Genomic DNA, 15,673 nt, shown 5'->3' with positions numbered 1-15,673 from the left:
GGTGGAGCTACAACATCTCCAAGACTTTTTGAGGGGTTCCCAGCATGGAAAGGTCCCACCTGGAGATCCCCGTGTCCCAAAAATGAGGTTCGGGGGGGGTGGGAGAAGCTCCCCGAGCAGCCTGGAGAGACGCCAGAGGTTGGAGGTTCCTCCTCTCCGATGCCAAGAGGGACCAGATGGTCGAGCGGCGCCGAGCAGGTGGTTGAACCTCATCCAACCACCTTCTCGGGTTGCCGGAGCCGGAGAAATTCTTGGATGATGGGTCAGACTCAAAGGTCGCGGCTGAAACTCAAGCCGGGAGCTCGTGTGGAGGAGCCGGAGGAGAGGACCACGCGGCTCCCGCGGCGGAATCCAAGGGGGGAGGAGAAGACGCGGGAACCAGTACGGGGCGAGGAGAGCGACTGGGAGGCACTGGGACGCCAGGTCCTGCTCCAGAAGCTCCATCTCCCAGGGCTTCCAGGGCTCATGGGGGACTAGGACCAGTGCTGGGACCATCCCTTGCACCATCAGCATCCAGCTCCCCAGTGCTCCCAGTGCTCAGGGGGGACTGGGAGCTGCTGATTGCAGGTCTTGAAGAACCTTCTCCTCCATCATCACCATCCACTTCTCCAGTGCTCCCAGTGCTCCCAGTTCTCAGGGGTGACTGGGAGCTGCTGGTTTCTTCTCTTGAAGAACCTTCTCCTCCATCCTCACCTTCCAGCTCCCCAGTGCTCCCAGTTCTCAGGAGGGACTGGGAGCTGCTGGTTTCTTCTCTTGAAGAACCTTCTCCTCCCCCATCACCAACCAGTTCCCCAGTTCTCAGGAGGGACTGGGAGCTGCTGGTTTCTTCTCTTGAAGAACCTTCTCCTCCACCATCACCATCCAGCTCCCCAGTGCTCCCAGTTCTCAGGGGAGACTGGGAGCTACTGGTTTCTTCCCTTGAAGAACCTTCTCCTCCCCCATCACCAACCACTTCTCCAGTGCTCCCAGTTCTCAGGGAGGACTGGGAGCTGCTGGTTTCTTCTCTTGAAGAACCTTCTCCTCCACCATCACCAGCCACTTCTCCAGTGCTCCCAGTGCTCCCAGTTCTCAGGAGGAACTGGGAGCTGCTGGTTGCTGCTCTTGAAGAACCTTCTCCTCCACCATCACCAACCAGTTCCCCAGTTCTCAGGAGGGACTGGGAGCTGCTGGTTTCTTCTCTTGAAGAACCTTCTCCTCCATCCTCACCAACCAGTTCCCCAGTTCTCAGGAGGGACTGGGAGCTGCTGGTTTCTTCTCTTGAAGAACCTTCTCCTCCATCCTCACCTTCCAGCTCCCCAGTGCTCCCAGTTCTCAGGAGGGAGTGGGAGCTGCTGGTTTCTTCTCTTGAAGAACCTTCTCCTCCATCCTCACCAACCAGTTCCCCAGTTCTCAGGAGGGACTGGGAGCTGCTGGTTTCTTCTCTTGAAGAACCTTCTCCTCCATCCTCACCTTCCAGCTCCCCAGTGCTCCCAGTTCTCAGGGCTGACTGGTCACCGCCGGTAGCCCCCTCCCCGCTCCCGGTAGCCACCAACCACGGCCGATGGAGATACTTCTCCACCTCCCCGGCCGCGCTGCGTCGCTCGGGGTCCATCTTCATCACCCTCCTCATCATCTCCAGCCCTTCCTCCGTGAAGACCTCCCAGGCGGCCGGCGGGGGGACCTCCCCTCCTGGCTTCCCCTCCTGCCAGGAGGAAAATTCCTGGAAGTCGGGGTCGTCTCCCCGGGCCGAAGCCCACGGGAAGCGGCCGGTGGCGAGGCAGAAGAGGAGGACGCCGAAGGCCCAGACGTCCACGCTGGGCTCCAAGCTCAAGGTCTGCGAGGCCACCAGGGCCAGGAGCTCGGGGGCCGCGTAGGGGAGGGCGCTGGCCGAGGGCCCCACGGCCGAGCCCTGCGGCCGCGTCAGCCCGAAGTCGCCCAGCTTGACCAGGCGGCACTGGCGGTCGAAGAGGAGGACGTTGTCCAGCTTGACGTCGCCGTGGACCAGGGCGAGGCCGTGGAGGAAGTCGAGGGCCGAGGCCACCTGCGCGGCGCAGCGCTTCACGGGGGCCTCCGGGAGGCCCTCCTGGAAGGAGAAAGAGGGGGGGACACCTGAGGGACCTGCAGGACCTGAGGGACCTGCAGAACCTGAGGGACCTGCAGGACCTGAGGGACCTGCAGAACCTGAGGGACCTGCAGAACCTGCAGAACCTGGAGCATCTGGAGCACCTGCAGAATCTGAGAACCTGGAGAACCTGAGAACCTGCAGCACCTGAGAACCTGGAGCAACTGAAGCACCTGAGAACCTGCAGCACCTGAGAACCTGCAGAACCTGCAGAACCTGAGAACCTGCAGCACCTGAGAACCTGCAGCACCTGCAGAACCTGAGAACCTGCAGCACCTGAGAACCTGCAGAACCTGCAGCACCTGAGAACCTGCAGCACCTGAGAACCTGCAGCACCTGCAGAACCTGAGAACCTGAGAACCTGCAGAACCTGAGAACCTGGAGAACCTGAGAACCTGCAGCACCTGAGAACCTGGAGCAACTGAAGCACCTGCAGAACCTGAGAACCTGGAGAACCTGAGAACCTGCAGCACCTGAGAACCTGGAGCAACTGAAGCACCTGCAGAACCTGAAGGACCTGCAGAACCTGAGGACCTGCAGAACCTGAGAACCTGCAGAACCTGAGAACCTGAGAACCTGAGAACCTGCAGCACCTGCAGCACCTGAGAACCTGGAGCAACTGAAGCACCTGCAGAACCTGAGAACCTGCAGGACCTGCAGAACCTGGAGCATCTGGAGCACCTGCAGCACCTGAGAACTTGCAGAACCTGCAGCACCTGAGGAACCTGCAGAACCTGAGAACCTGAGATCCTGCAGCACCTGAGAACATGGAGCAACTGAAGCACCTGAGAGCCTGCAGGACCTGCAGAACCTGAGAACCTGCAGGACCTGAGAACCTGCAGAACTTGAAGACCTGCAGGACCTGAGGAACCTGCAGAACCTGAGAACCTGCAGAACCTGAGAACCTGGAGCAACTGAAGCACCTGCAGAACCTGAGAACCTGCAGCACCTGAGAACCTGCAGAACCTGAGAACCTGGAGCAACTGAAGCACCTGCAGAACCTGAGAACCTGGAGAACCTGAGAACCTGGAGCAACTGAAGCACCTGCAGCACCTGAGAACCTGGAGAACCTGAGAACCTGCAGCACCTGAGAACCTGCAGCACCTAAGAACATGGAGCAACTGAAGCACCTGAGAGCCTGCAGCACCTGCAGAAACTGAGAACCTGCAGAAACTGAGAACCTGCAGGACCTGAGAACCTGGAGCAACTGAAGCACCTGCAGAACCTGCAGCACCTGAGAACCTGCAGCACCTGCAGAACCTGAGAACCTGTAGAACCTGAGAACCTGCAGCACCTGAAGAACCTCAGAACCTGCAGAACTTCAGAACCTGCAGCACCCACAGCACCTAGAGAACCTGAGAACCTGAGAACCTGCAGCACCTGAGAAGCTGCAGGCCCCCAGGGCGAGGAGCTCGGGGGCCGCGTAGGGGAGGGCGCTGGCCGAGGGCCCCACGGCCGAGCCCTGCGGCCGCGTCAGCCCGAAGTCGCCCAGCTTGACCAGGCGGCACTGGCGGTCGAAGAGGAGGACGTTGTCCAGCTTGACGTCGCCGTGGACCAGGGCGAGGCCGTGGAGGAAGTCGAGGGCCGAGGCCACCTGCGCGGCGCAGCGCTTCACGGGGGCCTCCGGGAGGCCCTCCTGGAAGGAGAAAGAGGGGGGGACACCTGAGGGACCTGCAGGACCTGAGGGACCTGCAGAACCTGAGGGACCTGCAGGACCTGAGGGACCTGCAGAACCTGAGGGACCTGCAGAACCTGCAGAACCTGGAGCATCTGGAGCACCTGCAGAATCTGAGAACCTGGAGAACCTGAGAACCTGCAGCACCTGAGAACCTGGAGCAACTGAAGCACCTGAGAACCTGCAGCACCTGAGAACCTGCAGAACCTGCAGCACCTGAGAACCTGCAGCACCTGAGAACCTGCAGCACCTGCAGAACCTGAGAACCTGAGAACCTGCAGAACCTGAGAACCTGGAGAACCTGAGAACCTGCAGCACCTGAGAACCTGGAGCAACTGAAGCACCTGCAGAACCTGAGAACCTGGAGAACCTGAGAACCTGCAGCACCTGAGAACCTGGAGCAACTGAAGCACCTGCAGAACCTGAAGGACCTGCAGAACCTGAGGACCTGCAGAACCTGAGAACCTGCAGAACCTGAGAACCTGAGAACCTGAGAACCTGCAGCACCTGCAGCACCTGAGAACCTGGAGCAACTGAAGCACCTGCAGAACCTGAGAACCTGCAGGACCTGCAGAACCTGGAGCATCTGGAGCACCTGCAGCACCTGAGAACTTGCAGAACCTGCAGCACCTGAGGAACCTGCAGAACCTGAGAACCTGAGATCCTGCAGCACCTGAGAACATGGAGCAACTGAAGCACCTGAGAGCCTGCAGGACCTGCAGAACCTGAGAACCTGCAGGACCTGAGAACCTGCAGAACTTGAAGACCTGCAGGACCTGAGGAACCTGCAGAACCTGAGAACCTGGAGCAACTGAAGCACCTGCAGAACCTGAGAACTTGCAGCACCTGCAGAACCTGCAGCACCTGAGAACCTGCAGAACCTGCAGCACCTGCAGAACCTGAGAACCTGTAGAACCTGAGAACCTGCAGCACCTGCAGAACCTGAGAACCTGTAGAACCTGAGAACCTGCAGCACCTGAAGAACCTCAGAACCTGCAGAACTTCAGAACCTGCAGCACTTCAGAACCTGCAGCACCAACAGCACCTGAGAACCTGAGAACCTGCAGCACCTGCAGAACCTGCAGAACCTGAGAACCTGGAGCAACTGAAGCACCTGAGAACCTGCAGCACCTGAGAAGCCGCAGCACCTGAGAAGCCGCAGGCCCCCAGGGCGAGGAGCTCGGGGGCCACGTAGGGGAGGGCGCTGGCCGAGGGCCCCACGGCCGAGCCCTGCGGCCGCGTCAGCCCGAAGTCGCCCAGCTTGACCAGGCGGCACTGGCGGTCGAAGAGGAGGACGTTGTCCAGCTTGACGTCGCCGTGGACCAGGGCGAGGCCGTGGAGGAAGTCGAGGGCCGAGGCCACCTGCGCGGCGCAGCGCTTCACGGGGGCCTCCGGGAGGCCCTCCTGGAAGGAGAAAGAGGGACCTGCAGCACCTGAGGACCTGTAGGACCTGAGGGACCTGCAGAACCTGAGGGACCTGCAGGACCTGAGAACCTGCAGAACCTGAGAACCTGCAGCACCTGAGAACCTGGAGCAACTGAAGCACCTGCAGGACCTCAGAACCTGAGAACCTGCAGCACCTGAAGACCTGCAGGACCTGAGGAACCTGCAGAACCTGAGAACCTGCAGAACCTGAGAACCTGGAGCAACTGAAGCACCTAAGAACCTGCAGCACCTGAGAACCTGCAGAACCTGCAGAACCTGAGAACTTGCAGCACCTGCAGAACCTGAGAACCTGAGAACCTGGAGCAACTGAAGCACGTGAGAACCTGCAGCACCTGAGAACCTGGAGAACCTGAGAACCTGCAGGACCTGAGGACCTGCAGGACCTGAGAACCTGCAGAACCTGAGAACCTGGAGCAACTGAAGCACCTGCAGCACCTGAGAACCTGCAGCACCTGCAGAACCTGCAGCACCTGAGAACCTGCAGAACCTGCAGAACCTGGAGCATCTGGAGCAACTGAAGCACCTGCAGAACCTGAGAACCTGCAGAATGTGCAGCACCTGAGAACATGGAGCAACTGAAGCACCTGAGCACCTGCAGGACCTGCAGCACCTGAGGAACCTGCAGCACCTGAGGAACCTGCAGAACCTGAGGAACCTGCAGCACCTGAGGAACCTGCAGAACCTGAGGAACCTGCAGAACCTGAGAACCTGCAGGACCTGAGGAACCTGCAGAACCTGAGAACCTGCAGGACCTGAGGAACCTGCAGAACCTGAGGAACCTGCAGCACCTGAGAACCTGCAGGACCTGAGGAACCTGCAGGACCTGAGGAACCTGCAGAACCTGAGAACCTGCAGGACCTGAGGAACCTGCAGAACCTGAGGAACCTGCAGAACCTGAGAACCTGCAGGACCTGAGGAACCTGCAGCACCTGAGAACCTGCAGAACCTGAGGAACCTGCAGCACCTGAGAACCTGGAGCAACTGAAGCACCTGAGAACCTGCAGAACCTGCAGAACCTGCAGCACCTGAGAACCTGCAGCACCTGAGAACCTGAAACACCTGGAGCACCTGGAGCACCTTCATCCCACTCACCCCTGGCCCGAGGAGGCTGCAGAGGTCCCTGGCCAGGGCCACCACCTGAAGCATCCACAGCACCTGGAGCACCTGAGGCACCTGGAGCACCTGAGGCACCTGAAGCACCTGGAGCACCTGGAGCACCTGAAGCACCTGAAGAACCTGAAGCACCTGGAGCACCTGGAGAACCTGAAGCACCTGGAGAACCTGAAGCACCTGGAGCACCTGAAGCACCTGGAGCACCTTCGTCCCGCTCACCCCCGGCTCGAGGAGGCTGCAGAGGTCCCCGGCCGGGGCCACCTCCAGCGCGAAGACATAGTGGCTGGAGGTCTCGAAGGCGCCGGGCAGGGCCCTCAGGCAGGAGCCGTGGGCGGCCGCGCAGCGCGAGACGCAATATTCCCGCAGGAAGGTCCTGCGCTCCGTCCTCTCCTTCCCCAGCAGCTTCAGCACCAGCGGAGACCCTGGAGAAAGAGAGAAGACCACCAGGACCTCCAGGTGTGGCCGTGGGTGGGAGGGAAGGGGGTTCCTGGGGGGTTCCTGGGGGGTTTCTGGGGGTTCCTCAAGGAATTATGGAAGTTTGGAGGTTGGAGAAGGTCTCTGAGATCATCTAGTTCAACATCTCTTGGGGGTTTCTGGAGGTTCTTGGGGGTTCCTCAAGGAATTATGGAACCTTGGAGGTTGGAGAAGGTCTCTGAGAAGGAGAGAAGCCAACCCAGACCTCCAAGAGTCCTCAGGGAGGGGAGGGAAGGGGGTTCCTGGGGGTTCCTCAAGGAATTATGGAACCTCGGAGGTTGGAGAAGGTCTCTGAGAAGGAGAGAAGCCAACCCAGACCTCCAAGAGTCCTCAGGGAAGGAAGGGAAGGGGGTTCCTGGGGGTTCCTGGAGGTTTCTGGGGGTTCCTCAAGGAATTATGGAAGTTTGGAGGTTGGAGAAGGTCTCTGAGATCATCTAGTTCAACATCTCCTGAGGGTTCCTGGGGGGTTCCTGGGGGTTTCTGGAGGTTCCTCAAGGAATTATGGAAGTTTGGAGGTTGGAGAAGGTCTCAGTTCATCTAGTTCAACATCTCCTGAGGGTTCCTGGGGGGTTCCTGGGGTTCCTCAAGGAATTATGGAAGTTTGGAGGTTGGAGAAGGTCTCTGAGATCATCTAGTTCAACATCTCCTGGGGGTTCCTGGAGGTTCCTGGGGGTTCCTCAAGGAATTATGGAACCTTGGAGGTTGGAGAAGGTCTCTGAGAAGGAGACAAGCCAACTCAGACCTCCAAGAGTCCTCAGGGAGGGGAGGGAAGGGGGTTCCTGGGGGTTCCTCAAGGAATTATGGAACATTGGAGGTTGGAGAAGGTCCCTGAGATCATCTAGTTTGACATCTCCTGGGGGTTCCTGGAGGTTCCTGGGGGTTTCTGGAGGTTCCTCAAGGAGTTATGGAACCTTGGAGGTTGGAGATGGTCTCTGAGAAGGAGAGAAGCCAACCCAGACCTCCAAGAGTCCTCAGGGAGGGGAGGGAAGGGGGTTCCTGGGGTTCCTCAAGGAATTATGGAACCTTTGAGGTTGGAGAAGGTCTCCAAGATCATCCAACCCAACCCATTCCATGGTGTGTTTGGACTCGGATGATCTCGAAGATCTTCTCCAACCTCCATAACTCCACATTCCACGATGTTTTAGTAGATACGGAGCTGCTGGTTGGACTCGGATGACCTCAAAGATCTTCTCCAACCTCCATAATTCCACATTCCATGATCCCGGGACACATCTGGATGGTGGGACACCCCCCCCCCCAACATCTGGAGGTGCCCTCACCGCCTCGGTGGGGTCGGACGAGGACCACGCGGCCGTAGGAGCCTCTTCCCAGCTCCTCCAGGACCTCGTAGTCGTCCTCCAGCTCGCGCCGCGGCACCTGCGGGTCCGTCCGAACCATCAGCCGCTCCAGGGACTCAGCGGTGGCCTCCCCGTCCGAGTCCGAGTCCTCCATGGGGCCTGCGGGACCAGTACAGACCAGTATGGACCAGTAAGAGCTCCCAGAGCCAACCCTGGGGAGATGCCACCACCAGGAACCACCTGGAGCCAGTAGAGACCAGTACAGACCAGTAAGAGCTCCCAGAACTAACCCTAGGGAGATGCCACCAGCAACGTCACGGAGACAGTATAGACCAGTATAGACCAGTATAGACCAGTATAGACCAGTTAGAGCTCCCAGAGCCAACCCTGGGGAGATGCCACCACCAGGAACCACATGGAGCCAGTAGAGACCAGTACAGACCAGTAAGAGCACCCAGAACTAACCCTAGGGAGATGCCACCAGCAATGTCATGGAGACAGTATAGACCAGTATAGACCAGTATAGACCAGTATAGACCAGTTAGAGCTCCCAGACCCAACCCTGGGGGCTAAGCCCAGCCCAGTTTATCCCAGTAGAGACCAGTGCAGCCCAGTTTCTCCCAGTCCAGCCCAGTGGAGAACAGGTCAACCCAGTGCAGCCAGTCCAGCCCAGTCTATCCCAGTCCAGCCCAGTCTATCCCAGTAGAGACCAGTCCAGCCCAGTCCAGCCCAGTTTCTCCCAGTTTCTCCCAGTCCATCCCAGTGGAGAACAGGTCAACCCAGTCCAGCCCAGTCCATCCCAGTCTATCCCGGTCCAGCCCAGTTTCTCCCAGTCCAGCCCAGTCTATCCCAGTAGAGACCAGTCTATCCCAGTCCAGCCCAGTTTATCCCAGTTTCTCCCAGTTCAGCCCAGTTTCTCCCAGTCCAGCCCAGTCCAGCCCAGTTTATCCCAGTCCAGCCCAGTTTATCCCAGTAGAGACCAGCTCAGCCCAGTCCAGCCCAGTCTATCCCAGTCCAGCCCAGTTTCTCCCAGTCCAGCCCAGTCCAGCCCAGTGCAGCCCAGTTACTCCCAGTTTCTCCCAGTCCAGCCCAGTTTATCCCAGTCCAGCTCAGTCTATCCCAGTCCAGCCCAGTGCAGCCAGTCTGAGCCCAGTTTATCCCAGTCCAGCCCAGTCTGTCCCAGTGGAGAGCAGGTCAACCCAGTGCAGCCAGTCTGAGCCCAGTTTATCCCAGTCCAGCCCAGTCTATCCCAGTTTCTCCCAGTCCAGCCCAGTGCAGCCCAGTTTATCCCAGTCCAGCCCAGTTCACTCCAGTAGAGACCAGTCCAGCCCAGTTTCTCCCAGTTACTCCCAGTTTCTCCCAGTCCAGCCCAGTGGAGAACAGGTCAACCCAGTGCAGCCAGTCTGAGCCCAGTCCAGACCAGTTTATCCCAGTCCAGCCCAGTGCAGCCCAGTTTCTCCCAGTTTAGCCCAGTCCAGCCCAGTAGAGACCAGTCTAGCCCTGTGCAGCCAGTCTGAGCCCAGTTTATCCCAGTCCAGTCCAGTTTATCCCAGTTTCTCCCAGTCCAGCCCAGTTTCTCCCAGTTTCTCCCAGTTTAGCCCAGTTTATACCAGTCCAGCCCAGTGCAGCCTAGTCCAGCCCAGTTTATCCCAGTCCAGCCCAGTTTATCCCAGTCCAGCCCAGTTTCTCCCAGTCCAGCCCAGTCCATCCCAGGGGAGAACAGGTCAACCCAGTGCAGCCAGTCTGAGCCCAGTCTAGCCCAGTCCAGCCCAGTGCAGCCCAGTTACTCCCAGTTTCTCCCAGTCTATCCCAGTGGAGACCAGCTCAGCCCAGTCCAGCCCAGTCTGAGCCCAGTCCAGCCCAGTCTCTCCCAGTCCAGCCCAGTCCAGCCCAGTCCCTCCCAGTTGCTCCCAGCTCAGCCCCGCTGGGGCCCACCCGCCGCTCCCAGTACCTCCCAGTAGGTCCCAGTAGGTCCCAGTCCGCCCAGTCCGGCCCCCGGCGGGGCCGCTGGGGCTGCAGCCCCCGAAGGCTCCGACCCCCCCAGCTCCGACCGTGACTCAGAGTTTCCCAGCGCGGCGCTAATCCCAGCGGGGCCGGCGAGGGGACGCGCGGACACGGGGGGCACTGGGAGCACTGGGAGCACTGGGAGCACTGGGAGGGCACTGGGAGGGCACTGGGAGGGGACGGGGGGGCACTGGGAGCACTGGGAGGGCACTGGGAGCACTGGGAGGGGACTGGGAGGGGATGGGGGGGCACTGGGAGCACTGGGAGGGGACTGGGAGGGCACTGGGAGCACTGGGAGCACTGGGAGGGGACAGGGAGGGCACTGGGAGCACTGGGAGGGCACTGGGAGCACTGGGAGGGCACTGGGAGGGGACGGGAGGGCACTGGGAGCACTGGGGGACAGGAGGACAGGGGGACAGAGGGACAGAGGGGGTCACTGGGAGCACTGGGAGGGGACTGGGAGCACTGGGAGGGGACTGGGAGCACTGGGAGGGGATGGGGAGGGCACTGGGAGCACTGGGAGGGGACTGGGAGCACTGGGGGACAGGAGGACAGGGGGCAGAGGGACAAGGGGGGTCACTGGGAGCACTGGGAGGGGACGGGGAGGTCACTGGGAGCACTGGGAGGTCACTGGGAGGGCACTGGGAGCACTGGGAGGGGACAGGGAGGTCACTGGGAGCACTGGGAAGGGACGGGGAGGTCACTGGGAGGGCACTGGGAGGGCACTGGGAGGGCACTGGGAGCACTGGGAGGGCACTGGGAGCACTGGGGGACAGGAGGACAGGGGGACAGAGGGACAGGGGGTGTCACTGGGAGCACTGGGAGGGGACTGGGAGCACTGGGAGGGGACTGGGAGGGGACTGGGAGCACTGGGAGCACTGGGAGGGGACTGGGAGCACTGGGAGGGGACTGGGAGGGGACTGGGAGCACTGGGAGCACTGGGAGGGGACTGGGAGCACTGGGAGGGGACTGGGAGGGGACTGGGAGCACTGGGAGCACTGGGAGGGGACTGGGAGCACTGGGAGGGGACTGGGAGGGGACTGGGAGCACTGGGAGGGGACAGGGAGGGCACTGGGAGGGCACTGGGAGGTCCCCAGGATCCTCCTGAGGTGCCTTCAAGAGGTTCTAGAAGGTCGTTCCCACCCGTTCCAACCATCCCTGAAGATCCTGCAGGTGGAGATGAAGCCCTGAGATCTTGAGGAACCTCCTAGTGGAGGTGGGTCTAGTTCTAGAAGGTCATTCCCACCACTTCCAACCATCCCTGGAGATCAGGGAGGTGGGTTTGAAGCCCTGAGATCTTGAGGAACCTTCTAGTGGAGGCGGGTCTAGTTCTAGAAGGGCTTTTCCACCACTTCCAACCATCCCTGAATACCTGGAGGTGGAGATGAAGCCCTGAGATCTTGAGGAACCTCCCAGAAGAGGGTCTGGGGGGGTGGAGAAGCCACTTCCAACCATCCCTGATGACCTGGAGGTGGAGACGAAGCCCTGAGATCTTGAGGAACCTCCTAGTGGAGGTGGATCTAGTTCTAGAAGGGCTTTTCCACCCCTTCCATCCAACCCTGGAGACCAGGGAGGTGGAGTCAGCCCCAGGTGGACACCGAGCGGTGGAGGAGGAGCCAATCCCACCCTCCTCCTGGTCTCCGACACGGGGTCGCTCGTCCCCGGTGGCCGTCATGGTCCTCATGGGCCGTGGCCTCTCGTCCCTCCCTGGGCTCCTCCTCTTCTTGGTGGCCGGTGAGTGGCTCTGGGGTGGAGAAGAACCTCCAAGAGGAGGTTCTGGGGGGGCTTGGAGATGTTCAGATGAAGCCTCCAGCTTCGGAAAGGAGGACACGGCGGTGGGAGAGGCAGGAGACCTCATTCCGGGGGGGGTTTCTCCTCCCTGGAGGAGCTTGGATGGTCTCCAAGCAGCTCCTGATGAGGCCACCGGGGGTTTGTTTGCGTTGGGCTCCTCTCCAAGGCCTCTTGGTTTGTTGACCGAGGGCTCAAAGTCCTCTTCTGCCTCCAAAACAAACCGGAGGGTTTGATCTTCTCCGCGTTCTGGGGTCATCGTGGTTGGGCTTGAGCATCTGATGGGTCTTCTCCACCCTGGTGGTTCTGGGATTCCATGGTTTGATGATTGGATGGTTCTATGATCGTTGAGGAACATCAAGAAGCTTCTTCTGCCTCATGGAGAGGTTGGAGAGAAGCCTGAGGAGGTCATGGAGATGATCCAAGGGGTCAAGAACCTCCTGTGGGAGGAGAAGGAGGGAATGTTGAGGTTCTCCAGGCTGGAGAAAAGATCTCAGGAGGCTTCTAGTAGAGAAAGGAGCTCCAGGAGAGGTTCTTCAAGCTCTTAGAGGTCTTCAAGGCCACGTTGGATGGAGCTTGGAGGCATCTCATCCATTAGAAGGTGATTCTGTTCATGGATCTGGATGATCCAAGGGGTGGAGAACCTCCTGTAGGAGGAGAAGGAGGGAATGTTGAGGTTCTCCAGGCTGGAGAAGAGATCTGAGGAGGCTTTAGAGCATCTTCCAGTAGAGAAAGGAGCTCCAGGAGAGGTTCTTCAAGCTCTTAGAGGTCTTCAAGGCCACGTTGGATGGAGCTTGGAGGCTCCTCATCCATTAGAAGGTGCTTCTGTTCATGGATCTGGATGATCCAAGGGGTCTAGAACCTCCTGTAGGAGGAGAAGGAGAGAAAGTTGAGGTTCTCCAGGCTGGAGAAGAGATCTGAGGAGGCTTCTAGTAGAGAAAAGAGCTCCAGGAGAGGTTCTTCAAGCTCGTAGAGGTCTTCAAGGCCACGTTGGATGGAGCTTGGAGGCTCCTCATCCAGCAGAAGGTGATTCTGTTCATGGATCTGGATGATCCAAGGGGTCAAGAACCTCCTGTGGGAGGAGAAGGTGGGGAAGTTGAGGTTCTCCAGGCTGGAGAAGAGATCTGAGGAGGCTTCTAGTAGAGAAAGGAGCTCCAGGAGAGGTTCTTCAAGCTCTTGGAGGTCTTCAAGATGAGCTTTGATGGGTCTTGGAGCTGGATAGGGCTTGGAATTCGGCTGGGCTTGAAGGTCCCTTCCAACCCGAGGTTCTCACAGGTCCAGGTGCTCCTCAGCGGGTTCCTCTGCGTCTTTCCGACGGTCCCCACCGCTGCGCCGGCCGGGTGGAGATCTTCTACCAGGGGACGTGGGGCACGGTCTGCGACCACCACTGGGACCTCCTGGACGCCGCCGTGGTTTGCCGGCAGGCGGCTTGCGGCTCCCCCGTCTCCATCCCTGGACGGGGACGTTTCTCAGGAGGCTTCGGGCCCGTCTGGTTGGACGACGTCAACTGCACGGGGAGCGAGGGGGCCTTGTCCTACTGCCCCACCGGCTCCTGGGGCAAGAACAAGTGCCACCACGGAGAAGACGCCGGCGTCATCTGCTCAGGTAACGTCCTCCGGGAGGTCTGGGGGACACCACGTGGTGGCCTGGTGGCTCGTGGAGGTCTGGGTTCCACGGAAGGAACCGTGGAAGGGGTTGGGGTGAGAAGTTCCACCTCCTCCAACCAACCCCGGAGATCAGGGAGGTGGGTTTGAAGCCCTGAGATCTTGAGGAACCTCCTAGTGGAGCTGGTTCCAGTTCTAGAAGGTCATTCCCACCTCCTCCAACCATCCCTGAAGACCAGGGAGGTGGGTTTGAAGCCCTGAGATCTTGAGGAACCTCCTAGTGGAGATGGTTCCAGTTCTAGAAGGTCATTCCCACCTCTTCCAACCATCCCTGAAGACCAGGGAGGCGGGTTTGAAGCCCTGAGATCTTGAGGAACCTCCCAGTAGAGGTGGGTCTGGGTCTAGAAGGTCCTTTCCACCACTTCCATTCAACCCTGAAGATCCTGGAGGTGGAGGTGAAGCCGTGAGATCTTGAGGAACCTCCCAGTAGAGGGTCTGGGGTGGTGGAGCAGCCACCTCCAACCATCCCTGAAGACCAGGGAGGTGGGTTTGAAGCCCTGAGATCTTGAGGAACCTCCTAGTGGAGGTGGGTCTAGTTCTAGAAGGGCTTTTCCACCTCTTCCAACCATCCCTGAAGATCTTGGAGGTGGAGATGAAGCCCTGAGATCTTGAGGAACCTCCTAGTGGAGCTGGTTCCAGTTCTAGAAGGTCATTCCCACCTCTTCCAACCATCCCTGAAGACCACGGAGGAGGGTTTGAAGCAATGGGAGCTGGAGAACCTCCCAGTGGAGGGTCTGGGGTGGTGAAGAAGCCACCTCCAACCATCCCTGAAGACCAGGGAGGCGGGTTTGAAGCCCTGAGATCTTGAGGAACCTCCTAGTGGAGGTGGGTCTGGGTCTAGAAGGGCTTTTCCACCCCTTCCATCCAACCCTGGAGATCAGAGAGGTGGAGATGAAGCCCTGAGATCTTGAGGAACCTCCTAGTGGAGGTGGGTCTAGCTCTAGAAGGGCTTTTCCACCCCTTCCATCCAACCCTGGAGACCAGGGAGATGGGTTTGAAGCCCTGAGATCTTGAGGAACCTCCTAGTGGAGGTGGGTCTAGCTCTAGAAGGGCTTTTCCACCCCTTCCATCCAACCCTGAAGACCAGGGATGGATCGATGGGCTCTGGAGAACCTCCCAGTTGAGGTGGGGCCGGTCCTGGATGACGCCGGGAGGTCCTGGCTGACGCCTGGAAGCCCCTGTAGATGCTTCCACCACCTTCCTCTCCCTCCTCCTCGCAGATCCGCCCCCCCGGGAGGTCCCCGCCGAGCTCCGCTTGGCCGACGGCCCCACCGGCTGCTCGGGCCGGGTGGAGATCTTCCACCAGGAGCAGTGGGGAACCGTCTGCGACGACGCCTGGAGCTTCTCGGCCACCGCCGTGGCCTGTCGGCAGGTGGGCTGCGGCGCCGCCGTCGCCTCCTACGGGCGAGCCCACTTCGGCCAAGGCTCGGGGCCCATCTGGTTGGACAACGTCCAGTGCCGGGGGAACGAGGACGCCCTCGCCCACTGTCCCGCCAGGCCCTGGGGCGTCACCAACTGCGACCACGGAGAAGACGTCGGCGTCGTCTGCGCAGGTGACGCCACCGGGAGAAGGGCGGGGGAGGAGGAGCTTCTCCAGAGCTTGTTCTCCTCCAGAGCTTGTTCTTCTCCAGAGCTTGTTCTCCTCCAGAGCTTGTTCTCCTCCAGAGCTTGTTCTCCTCCAGATCTTGTTCTCCTCCAGAACTTGTTCTCCTCCACAACTTGTTCTCCTCCAGATCTTGTTCTCCTCCAGAGCTTGTTCTCCTCCAGAGCTTGTTCTCCTCCAGAGCTTCTTCTTCTCCAGATCTTGTTCTCCTCCAGATCTTGTTCTCCTCCAGAGCTTGTTCTCCTCCAGAGCTTGTTCTCCTCCAAAGCTTGTTCTCCTCCAGATCTTGTTCTCCTCCACAACTTGTTCTCCTCCAGATCTTGTTCTCCTCCAGAACTTGTTCTCCTCCAGAGCTTGTTCTCCTCCACAACTTGTTCTCCTCCAGATCTTGTTCTCCTCCAGAGCTTCTTCTCCTCTAGATCTTGTTCTCCTCCAGAACTTGTTCTCCTCCAGAGCTTGTTCTCCTCCACAACTTGTTCTCCTCCAGATCTTGTTCTCCTCCAGAGC

General features: G+C 59.5%; 2 protein-coding genes across 2 annotated transcripts in view; one reads left to right on the top strand and one right to left on the bottom strand.

The window, feature by feature from the left end:
* Positions 1–463: 463 nt before the first annotated feature.
* On the bottom strand, positions 464–10,133 carry LOC138734887 (uncharacterized serine/threonine-protein kinase SBK3-like). Its single transcript, XM_069882708.1, has 4 exons — positions 10,059–10,133; positions 8,090–8,266; positions 6,555–6,757; positions 464–2,062 (listed from the first exon to the last, which is right to left on the bottom strand). Exons 2-4 carry the CDS (start codon positions 8,259–8,261, stop codon positions 464–466), a joined length of 1,974 nt encoding a protein of 657 aa, XP_069738809.1. The 5' UTR covers positions 8,262–8,266; positions 10,059–10,133.
* Positions 10,134–11,784: 1,651 nt separating this feature from the next.
* Positions 11,785–15,673, top strand: part of LOC138734885 (scavenger receptor cysteine-rich domain-containing protein DMBT1-like) — a 32,396-nt gene continuing 28,507 nt past the window's right edge. The window contains exons 1-3 of the mRNA XM_069882707.1: positions 11,785–11,845; positions 13,175–13,504; positions 14,784–15,116. Coding sequence (XP_069738808.1) covers positions 11,785–11,845; positions 13,175–13,504; positions 14,784–15,116 — 724 coding nt within the window. The remainder of the gene's footprint in view (positions 11,846–13,174; positions 13,505–14,783; positions 15,117–15,673) is intronic.

This window comes from Phaenicophaeus curvirostris, unplaced genomic scaffold (genome assembly GCF_032191515.1).
Source record: "Phaenicophaeus curvirostris isolate KB17595 unplaced genomic scaffold, BPBGC_Pcur_1.0 scaffold_297, whole genome shotgun sequence".
NCBI classification, from domain to species: Eukaryota; Metazoa; Chordata; class Aves; order Cuculiformes; family Cuculidae; genus Phaenicophaeus; species Phaenicophaeus curvirostris.
This window is presented reverse-complemented; position numbering and strand designations above follow the sequence as displayed.

Coding starts and splice junctions, on each gene's coding strand:
- LOC138734887 (XM_069882708.1), bottom strand. CDS start 8,261: ATGGAGGACTCGGACTCGGACGGGGAGGCCACCGCTGAGTCCCTGGAG. Junction 6,758..8,089: donor CGTCCGACCCCACCGAGGCG/GTGAGGGCACCT, acceptor CTCTTTCTCCAG/GGTCTCCGCTGGTGCTGAAG. Junction 2,063..6,554: donor GCAGCCTCCTCGAGCCGGGG/GTGAGCGGGACG, acceptor TTCTCCTTCCAG/GAGGGCCTCCCGGAGGCCCC.